At 59.6% G+C, this 13612-nt stretch overlaps 1 protein-coding gene across 1 annotated transcript in view; it reads right to left on the reverse strand.

Moving 5' to 3' along the window:
• The window catches only part of MUC6 (mucin 6, oligomeric mucus/gel-forming), a 36739-nt gene extending 34350 nt beyond the window's left edge, over positions 1–2389 (reverse strand). Inside the window, exons 1-4 of the mRNA XM_033120643.1 lie at positions 2278–2389; positions 2040–2145; positions 601–786; positions 308–451 (exon numbers count right to left, since the gene is read on the reverse strand). Coding sequence (XP_032976534.1) covers positions 308–451; positions 601–786; positions 2040–2145; positions 2278–2389 — 548 coding nt within the window. The remainder of the gene's footprint in view (positions 1–307; positions 452–600; positions 787–2039; positions 2146–2277) is intronic.
• Between the last annotated feature and the right edge of the window lie 11223 nt (positions 2390–13612).

A 13612-nucleotide genomic window follows, 5' to 3' on the forward strand; every position in this document is an offset into this window, starting at 1 on the left:
CCCCACTCTTCCGGCCGCCTGGGTCTGGACACTGAGGTGGACAAGGTTCCCCTTTGTGGCCTGACGTGGCCTCCAGCCCCCTGGCCTCACTGGGTGCACAGCCTGTGGAACATGGGTGGGCTGGGCTCCCTGGTAACGATAAGGAAAATGGAAGTGACCACAGGGCAGTGTATGCTCACGGCCCACCCCCTCACTTGTCTGTGGCTGGAGTCAGCCAAGCCCCCAGCCCGCCCCCATGCCGCTGACCCCTGGGCTGGGTTTCGGGCAGGGCCGGTCCCCACCTGCTGGTCTGTGAGGGTTCTGTTGCCTCTCTGCCTCAGCTAGCTCTGTAATCTGCTGGTGCAAAGGCCACATCTGCTTCCCCGAGGCCACAGGCAGATGCCTGTCCCAGCTCCAGCCGTGCTGCGTCACTAGCCCTGACACCAGGTCCAGCTCTGGGCCCTGGCACCTCCTGCAGGAAAACGGGGACGTCGGTGGGGGAGGCATGTCCTCTAGCTGGTGGATGCGACTGTAAGGTCCAGACACTTCCCTGCCTGCGTTCACCACAGGGCGAGACGGGTACTGACCACATGCCCAGGTGAGGAAACTGAGGCAAGTGACCCACGCAGGGCCATGCGTGGAGGAAGCAGAGCATCAGGCTTTCTTGGGCCCAGATTGGGAGCCCCCACATGCTGGATGCAGACCTGTGTGTCTTGCGGGGTGAGTGTGTGTGGCTCCACGGGACTGCTGAACTGGTAGGTGGCTGGGCTGGCCCGTAGGCACAGATGGGCACTGACCACAGGCCCCCTGTGGGACAATAAGGAGGGGTCAGGTAACCAAGGGGTCCTTTGACCAGCGCAGTGCGGTTCCAGGGTGTGAGGCTGCATATCCAGCCTTGGGAGGCCAAGCCTGCAGACACAGCAGCCAGGCAGGAGGGTGGACACAAAATGGGGACAGCACGCCCACCCTGAGGGGCGGGGCCCCTCTTCAGAGGGCCTCCAAGTGGGCGTGGGGACACACAGTCTCAGCAACACATGTCTGGACTCCCACACTCGCTCACACACTCACACGGGCTCAAATGCCGGGCACAGGCCGTGCACACAACACCCCCCAGGACTGAGCGCGGGCTCCCGGCTCCCCCTGCTGGTGGGCGTCAGCATTGCCTGCCACTCCCTCTGGAACCTTCCATGGGCTGGTCATGTGGGCGGGGCCTGGGGTCTGGCCTAAGCCAGGTCTGTGGGAGCAGGACACAGAGACCGTCCCTACACACCCAGGCGGGGGTTGGTGAGGTCCCTGCGTATCTGGTGGCAGGAACCCCAGAGCTCAGAGGAAATACCATGGTGGGCAGACAGCAGGGTGGCACTGGGGGCCTGGCAGGGCCTGTGTGGGGCTCTGGGGACAGGTGGCTCTGGGGTCCCTGCATACCTGGCAGCCTGGCAGGTCCCTCTGGGGCAGACCTGACCCGAGGGACCCTATGGGTCCCCAAGTTCTCCGTGGCTGTACCAAGCCCTCCTTTCCTGTGAATGTTCAAAGGAGCAGTTGTGGCCCCAGAGCCCAAACACAGGAGGCCAGGTCCCCACCCCCATGACCTCTGTGCCTCATGCCTGGCCAGGAGGCTTGGAGCAGCTGCCCGAAGTCAGGGGGAAGGCCCCCTGCCTTCAGCTCCTTGGGGGTCCCGCTAACCAAGGACTTGGGGTGGGGGCTGCCCCAGCGTGTCTGGGAAGTCTGGAGGGATCCCGCCCCCTCACCACTCCTTCCCGTCACCACCTTACCCCAAATCTGTTTCCATCTCGAAGCCCCCGCCCGCACCCTGGCTCTGTTGGGGCCTTGTCCCCATCCCCAGACCTGATCACGACCCACGTACACACACAAGCGTCCTGTGCCCCTGTGAGAGAGAGCATGGGGCTGTGGTGCCCTGCTGGCCCCCCCGCCTGGCAAGTCTGGGGGTGTCTGAGGGGCAGGAACAGCAGGGCGGCGGGTGCTCTTGGGGGTGGAGGCTGGTCCTGCCCGCCCACTCAGCCCCGTCAGCCCTCCGGGCTTCTCAAAGGGCTCCAGGTCACTCAGCACAAGCCTCGAAGTCTGGGGTGCTACCCCCCCCAGACGTGCCCCTGTGAGCAGTCCCCGTGCTGGCAGAGCTCAGGGCGAGGTCAGTGGTCTCTGTGGGGCCTGCAGCCGACAAGATGGGAGGGGGCCCGCCAGCCTCACCCTCTGCACCTGCTTTTACCTCCTCCCCACCCCCAGGGAGAAGACCCTCCCAGCAAGGCCCCTCAGGCCAGGGCTGGACTGGACACTCCCCACCTGGACAGTCCAGGTCACTGAAGGTGAGGATGAGCCACACCAGGGGAGGGGGTGACATGAGGTGACGTGCTCGGAGTGCCTGGCCCATGTGGGCCCGCAGGCCCAGGGTCATCTCGGTGTCACCGCAGTTGGTGCTGCTGTTAGGACTGCTGAGGGATGGTGCTTGGCCCGAGGCCCCCAAACCTCCAGCTGGCTGTGCCCCTGCCTCCCAGTTGCCTGGAGGGCTGGGGCTGCCAGTTTCCTCCTGGGCCTCCCTGGAAGTCCCTGCCCCCCGCCACCAGAGGGCATAGGTGGGGCAGGGAGTGGTGACCCACACAGGGACACAGAGTGAGCCGCGGAGTTGCCCCCCCCAACAGCCAGGAGCTTTCATTGAGCACAGCTGTATGCATAGCCTGCTGAGAAGGGAGCCGGAGCACACAGTAGGCCAGCTCTGAAGGGCCAGAGAGGACCTGTGGCTCCAGGCCCCAGGGGCTCCTGGGCTGAGCTCCTCCCTTACCCCCCCACTTATCCCAGCTGTTTGGTGCCCCAGGGTGCCTGCGGCAGGGCTCGGCGATGGGCGAGCCTGGGCACTGCACCTCCCCACCCCAGGTTAGCTGGGCCTGGAGGAAATGACTTCCCAGGTGACCTTACCTGTGGCTGGAGACGTGGGATCCCACAGAGGGCGGGCAGCTGGCGGCTCTCCTAGCCTCTCTGTCACAGACCCCTCTGGGGGCACTGAGGTCCTGCCCACCTGTTGAGATGCCTGGTGACCCCCACCCCATCGCTCTGGGCCTGAGGGTAGCTGGTCCCCCTGGTGGCTGCCTGGGCCCTGACTGAAGGGCATTGTCACCTGGGTGGGGCCAGTGTTCCCCGCCTCGTGAAGGGGACAGGGACAGGGGGGCCCTGCCAAAAGCTGCCTCCCAGGGCCCAAGGCAGCATGTCCTGTCCTGTTTGGTGGCTGACACCGTGCTGCTGAGTATGGCCGGGGCTCCTGACCCTGACCCCCCACCCTCATCCCAGCCTGCCCCTCCTTAGCTCCCCACCCCAAGGCCCTGCTCAAAGCCCTGTGCCCCAAACCCTAACTCCTAACCCCTAGTTCCCCCTGAAGCCTCCGGCCCTGTCTGGGCTCACTGCCCAGTTCCCCATCCTCGCCCATCTACCCCTCCCCCCAGCTGGTTTAACACACGGAGCTCAGAGGGGGCAGGTGGTTCTCCACGGAAGCTGCAGCCGAGTGTGTGACCATTAGACACGCACGCTGTTGCGACTGCTGAGGGATGGTGCTTGGCCCGAGGCCCCCAAACCTCCAGCTGGCTGTGCCCCTGCCCCCCAGTTGCCTCGAGGGCTGGGGCTGCCAGTTTCCTCCTGGGCCTCCCTGGAAGTCCCTGCCCCCCGCCACCAGCCCTCTCTGGCCACATCCGGGATGTCCACTGGGCACGTCCAGCCTGGGCCAGAGGGCAGCCTGGACCCCGGGAGTGCTGCACTGGGGGAGGAGCTGGGGGACCTTTACCTTCCTCTGGGACTCCCTGTCCTGCTGCCCCTGCCCTGTGGGCTGGATAAGGCGAGAGCCGCCCATTCCGGCATCTCCAGGAGGGAGAAGCAAACATTGCTCCCACTGGACCTCTCGGCCTCAGATCCTGGGTTCCTGCAGCCCTGGCTGGTTCCTGGAAGATGCCGGGGGAGGAAGGGCGGTGACACTGGACCTGTGCCCGAAACAGGACCTGGTCATAAACCGGGGTGGAGGTAGGCGATGCAGTGTGGGCAGCTGACCCTCCCTGATGGACTTTCCTCCCAGCCTGGCCCCCAGCTGTCAGCCCTTCCCAGGAACTGGCACCTTTGTTTGTTCCTTGAAGGAGCTGGTGGCATCCCCCGCCCGGGCCCTGGCAGGCTCCTCTGAGGGCCCGAGGAGATGGGCAGGTGGGAGGCCGGGCCCTGTGGGGAGGCTGCAGGCGCAGCACCCACCCCGCCCACCAGTGGGGCCCAGGACAGCAGAGGACACCAGTGACCGTCAGGGGAATGGAGTCCCAGAAAGAGCAGGGCCCACGTGAAGCCCACTCAGCCATCAGCTGGCCACTCGCTGGGACCATGGCCCGGGGCCCCACCTCTCCCATGGCGTGGCCTCATCTTGGACCGAGGAGCAGGATGGTCAGCTGAAGCAGAAGTGACCATTTTCATTTATTTTAGTTCTGAAAGGGACCGTGTGGGGGTGGTTCCAGTGTTCCTTCCAGCTCCCAGCTGGCAGCTCCCGGGCCAAGTCCCAGCCCCACATTTGTGTTCACCTGGTGACTCTAATAGTCTCAGGTGATGAATTATCTCAGCCACTCCCCGGCGTGGTCCGCAAGTCTGTTGGGGTCCCTGAGACCTTTTGGGGGCCCCCTGTATAACAAGACTAAGAAGTGACTTGCCTTTCCCACTGGGCTCACGCCTGCACAGAGGGTGCAGAGCCCCGTGGGGGACGCTGTGGGCCCCTCCTCCCCACCACAGGCTCCCTGGGGGAAGAAGCCCCAGAGCCCGTGGAGCGTCCAGGTGGATCAGCGACACTCCCCACTTACCGTCATCCGGTCCTGGCCCTGGAGGGGGTATTGCCGCCCCAGGAGGCACCCTGGTGCGATGGTCGAGGTGGGACATGCTGGTCACTCACACCTGGGTCCTCCACAATGGACCGGGAACGCTGTCTCTTCAGGGACAACAATGGTCAGTCTTAGTTGCCTTGGGAAACTCGAGCTTTCGAGTGGAAATTAGAATTTTGGAAACTTCCACCCAAGCGGACAGCTTCCCGACTGCCAGATGGTTGTGATGGGTGCACGGTGACATGAGTGATTGTGGTGAGACGTCCTTATTGGGGACAGATGTGTCTGCACGCAGGAGGTCTGTGACTCGGGGAAGGACCAGTGCAGGCTGCTTCAAAGTCACCTCGGGCCAGAGACCATCCACACAGCAAGAAAGACGGGGGCTTTAGGGGACCACGGTGACGAGTGCACTGGTGTGTCCCCCTCCCAGATCGCCCCTTGCTCTCAGGGAACTGCCACTTGTCAGGGTTTGGTGTCCTTTCAAAGGAGAAAGTCTGCAATTACCCAAAAGGGCGAGGATCCTGCTTGTTCCAGCTATGAACCTGCGTGAAGCCGGCTTGTCCTCATCAACCAAGACGGTGCCGCCCGCAGACAGGCCACCGGATGCCAAGGAGGTGTCACGGGCCGGCGGGATGCCACTCAGCTTACAGAGTTTGTTTGGTTTGGAAAATACAGTTATTTTTTGTAAAAATATTATTTAGGTTGGCATGTGGTGTGTTTATCGTTATTGTCAACTGGAATAACACACATTTGGAAACTTTCTCAGTTTTAATGGCTAACATGGCGAATATTGATAGATATCACCCACGTGCGTCACAGCTGCCGGGACCCTGGACATGTGTCGCCGTGTGCAGGGTCCTGAGACAGGAGGGCTGTCCCATCACTGGGGGACGGAGGCTTACTCTTCCTGGTCCCGCTGGGGCGCTCCTCTTGCCAAGGGCGTCCCCCAACACCTTCTTGGGGGGACCCCGATGTTGGGGCCCCACGCAGCGCCCCCCCCTCACTGAGCCACAGCTGGGGCTGGCTGCTCTGTGCTGCCTTTATTTATTCCTTACTTAAAATAAGTTTTCTCTCTCTCTCTTTAAAAAAATTTACTTTTTGTGGTCAAGTTCGCAGCACATAAAACTTGCCACCTTAACCAGGTTTAAGCGCACAGCTCAGGCATCAGGCACATTCACACTGTGGTGGCACCGTCACCACTGCCATCTCCAGAACTTTCCATCGTCCCAAACTGACACTCTGTCCCCATTGAGCACTCACTCCCCCCCCCTCCCCCAGCCCTGCACCACCATCTACTTCCTGTCTCTGTGAATCTGACTCCTCTAGGGACCTCGTGTGATGGGGTCACACAGGATGTGTCCCTCTGTGTCTGGCTCGTTTCACTCAGCACAGTGTCCTCCAGGTCCATCCACGTTGCAGCAGGTGTCAGGATGTCCTCCCTTTTGATAGCTGAGTGACACTCCAGTGTGTGGAGGGACCACGTTTCCTGAATCCTCTGTCCATGGACACCGGGCTGCTTCCATGGTCCGCTGCTGAAAATGCTGCGGTGAACGTGGGGTGCAGGTGGCTCTTGGAGGCCCTGCTCTCACCGCTTTTGGGGACACACCCAGAAGTGGAGTGGCTGGGTCACAGGTGATTCTGTTTAAGTGCTGGAGGGACCGCCCGTGTCCCCACAGCGGCGGCACCGTGTCACGCTCCCGGGAGCAGCGCCCAGGGCTCCATTTTTGCCACATTCCCGCCAAACGTGCCATTGCCAACGGCCAGCCTGGGGGATGTGAGGCTCTGGCCTTCTGGCTGGAGTCGTTCCTGGAGGGCAGCGGTTGTCCCGGATGCCACAGAGCCTGAGGGGATGTTCAGACCAGGCCCCTTCCACCCCGTCAGCCGCAGGTCCCTGTGTCCCCCCCCCGCACTGCCTTCATGTTCCCTAGGGAGCCCGGGTCCTGGTCGGAGGCTGAGGGCACCTGGCCTTGGGGCCCTGCCAGGACCGGCGTGGCCCATGGTCTCCTGTCCAGAGAAGGCGCCCGGGGTGTCCGTGGAGAGACCCGGCTGGGAGGCAGGCCCAGGTGTCCTCGTCCTGCCAGAATCTGAGGGCCCCGGGTGTCACGCCAGCCGGCTGGACACCAGATGTGGGTCCTGGCCTGACATTTGCCGTCTCTATGGTGTTGGAGTTTATTGTGCTGTTTAATTGTAGTGACATGGAGCCGAGGAGCAGGAAATGGGACTTTATGGCCTCGGGCTGAGCCGTCTTCCCTTGTCAGCGGTGCCCACATCAGCTCTGCCTCTGCATGACGCTCAGGGAGCTGCTGGCTCATGGGCAGGAACTTGGACAGATGCCAAACAGGGCAATCTTGTCCCGGGCAGCCCGGGGCCATCCTCACGGAGGCTGGCGGGGCAGCAGGTCCCCTCAGCCTCCCGTGTCCCCTCCCCATCTCTTCTGAGCCGCTCTGGGCGGTGTCTCCATCGGTGCACATTTTGGGGACAACTGGTACCTGACTGTCTTTATTAAATAACATGAGCGGCTCTGAGCATAAAGCCTGAGGGAAGCGTGTGAAGCAGGGGGCTGAGGGCCGTGGGTCCCCCGGGGAGGCGAGGACAGAGACTATCGGCACTGGTTTCCGGTTGTGGACCAGGGGCCGTGAGGGACCAGGCGGCCTCTCCCTCGTTCAAGGGGCCTGCGTCTGTGAGCTGGCTGCCGCTGGAGCGTGACTGGCAGCCGCAACCCGGTTCTGATTCAGCTCAGACCTTCGCTCACTGGGCCTCGAGCTTCTCTGCTCGCACGGGCCGCGTGGGATTCCACAGGCTCCCGCCGCCCGTCCCTTCTAGGAGGGCCATGACCGACGGGCCAACACCACAGGAGCTGCTGCCTGTGCTGCTGACAATGCCACCCTGTCCTTGGCGGTGGCTGGCCCCACTAGCCCTGCCGCCCAGCGCCACTCGCTCCCAGGCCAGTTATTTCCCCACCGTGAGGTCCAGGGGCCGGGGCTCCCCCACAACTCATCCTCCCCAGTCGAGGTGCACGGTGCCGGGTGGGCGGGCAGGTCTTACGTGACAACCCTGGGCTGGCACCGACCCGGCTCCCCCGCCCCCGAGCCTCCGGACCTCCTACAGAAGCCAAGGCGGTTCTGGCACGTGGACCTCATACCGTGTGGCCGCCTTTGGGTCCATGTGCCAGCCAACCCCCCAAGCCAGCTGGGGCAGCGCCGACAACCCAGGGCACCACAAACTGCCGGACGCCAGTCAATGGGTCCGACCCACGTCATGTTCCCTCCTCTCGTCCCCCTCTCTGCCCCGTCTCTGGAAGCCGGGAAAGTCACGCCATGCCGCGGGCCGTCCGTGCACCTCCTCCTGTCACTTTGTGCCTCGTCTGACTTGAGCCCGGGCAGGACGGGAACCAGTGGGGGGCTCATTGTCACGCCCGCATGTAAAGTGTCATGTTTTTAAGGAGGTGGCAAAGTCATCACATGTCCCCATTCTGATATCTTCCTTTATGCTTACAGAGCCATTCAGATAAACATTTCACTGTGGCATCTTCTCACTGTTTTACATTCCTGTTTTTTTCCCTTGTTTTTATCCTCTAAGCATTTCTCAGGTTATCAAAGATTCTATTTAAACATTATTTAAAATTTAAAATGATTTCATGTGGTTTTGAATAGACAAAAGGCACAGCATCCACATAGCATCCCCCCTGTGCGCCGTCTGGCCCCATGGCCCCTGCTGAGATGGCCCTGCACCCCCCAGAGACATTCTGCACACACAGGGGCTCCTGCCTCGTGGGGACCATGGCAGAGGACCACACACGGGGGTTGAAAGCAATAGAAATGGTTGTCTTCCAGTTCTGGAGGCCGGGACTCTGAGCTCAAGGTGTGGGTACTGGGGGAGGAGCCTCCTGCCTCCCAGCTTCTGGGGACCCAAGCGTCCCTGGGCTGGTGGCCACATCACGTCCGTCCCTCCACGTGGCCTCGCCCCTTGTCTCCCTCTGTGCCCATGGATTAGCCCTCCCTAGATGCAGGAAGCCCTCATGTCCAGGCCCTTCACTCAGTCGCTCCACAAACAACCTTTTCCCGACTAAGGTCGCATGTGCCGCTTCCGGATGGACGTGTCTTTGGGGCCACAGCCGGACCTAACGGGGGCGTTGGCCTTCCCTCTCTGTCACGGGCTCAGTAGCCGTCCCCAAAGTCTGTCTCCATCAGGCTGGAGAGGCGCCCAGAAATCTTTGGATTCAGTTTCATCAGTAACTAATGGGACAAATATACGAAGAGGGTGACAATGTGGTTTGCTGAGCTGGAAAGGGACGAGCAGAGAGCCTGAAAGTGCCTCCCACCTGCTCAGTCGGAAGGTGTGCTGCCCGCCGGCTGTGACACCAGATGTTAGTGGCACCCTCAAAGGCCACAGAGGATGGAAGAAACAGTTGTGTCTCCATCCGCCTGGCATGAGGGCCCCTGCAGCAAGCACCTGGGTCACGACGGCAACAGTGATGGTGGCCCAAAGCTCCGCAGCAGCCTGAGGTGGCATCGTGGTGGCAGTAGGGACCAGCCTCCGGCATTTGCTGTGCGGTTTCTTATCTGCCCACTGCCCGTCTCGATTTCTAAGAGAAATGTGATCAGAAACCGTACACATTCACATCTTCTGTTTGTATTTCTTGAGTTTAGGGAGGGGACACATTTGGCCTAAGGACCGGACACTCTGCCTCCCGCTGGGTCCCTGCCCACTTCCGTGTCACAGGGAGTTGGACAGACCTGCACTGAGACCCTCCCGGTCCCCAGCGGGAGCTTTGAGTGCTGACCCCCTTCTTCCCACGTCTGCCCGAGCCCGCCCCTCTGTGTTCTGTGCTGGGGCCCCTCCTGGTGGGCTGGGAGGTGTTGGCGGGGTGCCCAGGGGCCGCCCATCCCTCTCGGCCCCACCCCGGCCACACTGGCTGTCCTCCGGAGTCTGAATGCCAGCGGTGAGGGTCCCTCTGAGTCCTGCGCTCTGGTGTCCCTGCTCCAGGGGCCCAGTCTGTCCGGCAGTCTCTGTGTGGGTTAGTCCCCATCCCTCTGGGGTGCCTGCTGCCTCCAGTACAACAGCCCCCACTCTGAGTCCCCTCCACCTGAGGCACCTGGCACCGTGGAGCTTCCTCCAACTTGGTGGACTGTCTGCGGCAGTCAGGACGTTCTTCAGGACGCCGTAGGAGGGTCACAACTCAGGCCCTGGGCACTGGAAGGGAAGCCACAGGCCTTCTGAGGACCATTGTTCTGCTTCTGGAAAGCAGGTCTGCCCTGCTCCTGGGCCCTGGGGGGCTGCCTGGCCCGGAACAGCAGGTGGCTGTGGGAGCTGAGCTGCCATCATGACTGGGCCCTCTGCCCACCGCACCGCTGGCCACAGGGCACCATGGAGTGAGGCAGGGTGACAGTCTATGGGAGCAGCCCCTGGAGGCCCAGCTGTCCCAAATTTCTCCAGCTCCCGTCCTGCTCTCACACCTCCATTATCTTTTTTTCCCCCCAAGATTTTATTGGGGAAGGGGAACAGGACTTTATTGGGGGACAGTGTGTACTTCCAGGACTTTTTTCCAAGTCAAGTTGTTGTCCTTTCAGTCTTAGTTGTGGAGGGCGCAGCTCAGCTCCAGGTCCAGTTGCCGTTGCAGGGGGCGCAGCCCACCATCCCTTGCGGGAGTCGAACCGGCAGCCTTGTGGTTGAGAGCCCACTGGCCCATGTGGGAATCGAACAGGCAGCCTTTGGCGTTAGGAGCACGGAGCTCCAACTGCCTGAGCCACCGGGCCGGCCCTCGATATTCTTCTGAGCACTCCCGGCACCACAAAACACTCCAGGTTTATTTGATCACCACAAAGTGCTACAGGTTTACCCTATAATTCTGTGCCCAGAAGGAGCAACTTCTCCAATGAGCCCTGGTTTCTTTTATTGGAGAACGGGATTTAGAAAACAAAACCTGGCACAGGCGAGCTCGTCACTCCTGGGCTGCTCAGTGGATGGCACTAGAAAAGCACATGTACGTGCGCTGAGGCGTGCACATCTCCGTCTCTCTGTATCTATCATCTATATCTATCTATCATCTATTTCTATTGATCAATCACCTACCAAATGCTGATTGTTTTAAGCCACCAGGTTGGGGTACTTTGTTACGAAACAAGAGCTGATTGCACGTGTGGCTGGCTCCCTGGCCGGCTGGCTCCCTGGAAGGCACTGTTGGGAGATGGGAAGGGGACAGAGGGATTCCTTTCCTTTTCCAGCTTTTTCCAGAGCCCCTGCAGTCGCAGAGGGCCTCCTCCTCCAGCCGCGGCCCCTGTGGGCTCTCCCAAGCCCTCTCAGAGTCCCTTAGTCTCTGCTCCCACGTCTGGCAGCCCCATGCGTGGGAGTGGGAGCTGCTCCTAACATCAGGTGCCTCAGGGAGCCCTGTGCTCTTCCAGCCTCCAGCACCTGAGCCCCCAGTTCTGTGAACTGAATCTTCTCTGTTTGAAACACCTATTTCTCACTGGACAGTAATCAATACGGTCCAGGGGCCAAAGGCTCAAAGGAAACGAGGGAGCAGGAGTGAGGGAGCGAGCTTGTCCTTAGGATCCTCAGAGACAGAACCTCGGGGAGGAGGTGTCCACAGTATTGGAGTGCCGCAAAAGTAGTATTTGGGGGAAACATCTAGCACCAAACAGCTACAACAGAAAGGAAGAACGGTCTCATATCAATGACCCCAGCTTTCACCTAAGAAATTGCAGAAGAAAAAGAAGAGAGAAATTAAACCCCAAGTAAGCAGAAAGAAGGGATATCGTTGATGAGATGAAGTAGAAAATAAAACAAAGCACCAGAGAAAAACCAATGAACCCAAGAGCTGGCTCTTTGAGGAGATCAATAACATTGATAAACCTCCAGCCAGACTGACCCGCAAAAGTGACACAAATCACCAATACGGAGAATGAGAGAGGTGACCTCGCTGCAGAGTCTACAGATACTGAAAAGATCACAAGGGAATATAATGAACAACTTCCTGCCGATAAATTTACCAACCTAGTTGAAGTGGACAAATTCACTGAAGGACGGGATTTACCAAAGCTCACTCAAGAAGAAGAAATAACTTGAATAGCCCTATATATTCAAGAAATTGGGGGGAAAAAAACCTTCCCACAAAGAAAATTCCAGTCCCAGATGCTTTAGTGGTGGATTCTACCAAACATTTAAGGAAGCAATGATCACAACTCTGCAAAGACTCTCCCAGAAAAATTGAAAAAGAAGGAATATCTTTCCACTATTTCTCTGAGGCCAGTTTTACCTGATGCCAAAACCACACAATGACCCCCCCATAAAAGAAAACCAGAGGCTAACGTCCCTCGTGAACATAGATGCAAAAATTATCAACAACGTTTTATCAAAGGGAATCCAGCAACCAGCAACAAATGAAAATCATGATGGAGCGGGGTTTATTCCAGGAATGCAGGGTTGGTTGATTGTCCAAAACCAATGCAGTTTACAATATTACTGGACTAAAGAAGAAAAGCACACGATTATCTCACTAGATGCAGAAAAAGAACTAAAGAAAAGTCAACCCTCTCCTGATAGAAACACTCTGCAAACTGACAATGGAGGAGAACGTAGCCCGAGAAAGGGCATTTGTGAAAAGCCACATGTAGAGATGAATGCTTTCACCCGAAATCGGGAACAAGCCTAGGGTGTGTGCTGTCACCACTTCTAATCTGCGCCTTGCTGCCAGTCACAGCCAGTGCAATCAGAAAGAGAAATGAATAAAAACTCCTAGATCAGAATGAAGAAGCGAAACGGCCTTCATTCTCAGATCCCATGTGCTCTGTGTAGCTCTAGCTGTAGATCAGTCTTGTGTAGAAAGGGATTGATTTGAAGGATTTGGCTCGCGTGACCGTGGGGGCTGCAAGTCTGAAACCTGCAGGGGGCCTGCAGGCTGGAGAGCTGGGGAAGAGCTGGTGCATGGCCTCCTGGGAGACCCCTCGGCGGTAGGATCCCTTCCTCCCACGGGGACCTCAGTCTTTTTTGTCTTAAGATCTCCCACTGATTAGACGAGGCCACCGCCCCGTTACAGAGGGCGATCCACTCACATCTAAAAAGTACTTCCTTACAACACCTAGACTGCTGTTTGACCGAACGCTGGGTGCTGTGGACTGGCCGTGCGGGCGGTGACTCAGGGTGGGGGTCTGGGGATGCAGCTGCCGTCTCCAGGGCTCTCTGGCAGATGTGAGGCCCCTCCTCTCCCTGACCGCCCCCTCTTCCTTGGCTCCCCCCACAACACCCCGCTTCCTGATGAGTCAGGATTTGTGGACACATAGCAGTGGAACAGTCATTTTAAGCTGCGTTTCGTGACGTCTTTGTGGCCTCCTCCCTGTGGTCACGACTGTAAATCCCTACAGTCCTCGGGAACAGTGTCTTGTCAGGGCAAATACTGCTGGGTGTGGGGCCCGGGGGAAGGCCGGTGTGGCCAGTGCACGTGGGGGCCTTGCGAAGCTGGCTCTGGGCAGCCCCCGGCAGGTGGCAGGTCCGGGCTGTGGCCGGCAGGCGTCTGGGGGCCTTCGGGTATCACACCTTGTCCAGAGAGAGGCCCCACCTGGCAGTTTCCTCAACTGACTTTGTCTGTCAAGGTCGGGGTCCCCATGTGAGGCCGGGGACAGCAGGAGCTCCAGCTGTAGGGGGCTTTGCAGGCCACCCAGTACTAACAGTGACAGATGTGTAAGTGCATCCGGGTCCAGCGCCCTGTCCAGACACTTCCCTTCACTCCTACCCCGCATGTCACAACCCACGTCCCCTGGCTCACCTGTAAGGAGCACCACAACCACCCTGGA

This window comes from Rhinolophus ferrumequinum, chromosome 11 (assembly GCF_004115265.2).
Source record: "Rhinolophus ferrumequinum isolate MPI-CBG mRhiFer1 chromosome 11, mRhiFer1_v1.p, whole genome shotgun sequence".
NCBI classification, from domain to species: domain Eukaryota; kingdom Metazoa; phylum Chordata; class Mammalia; order Chiroptera; family Rhinolophidae; genus Rhinolophus; species Rhinolophus ferrumequinum.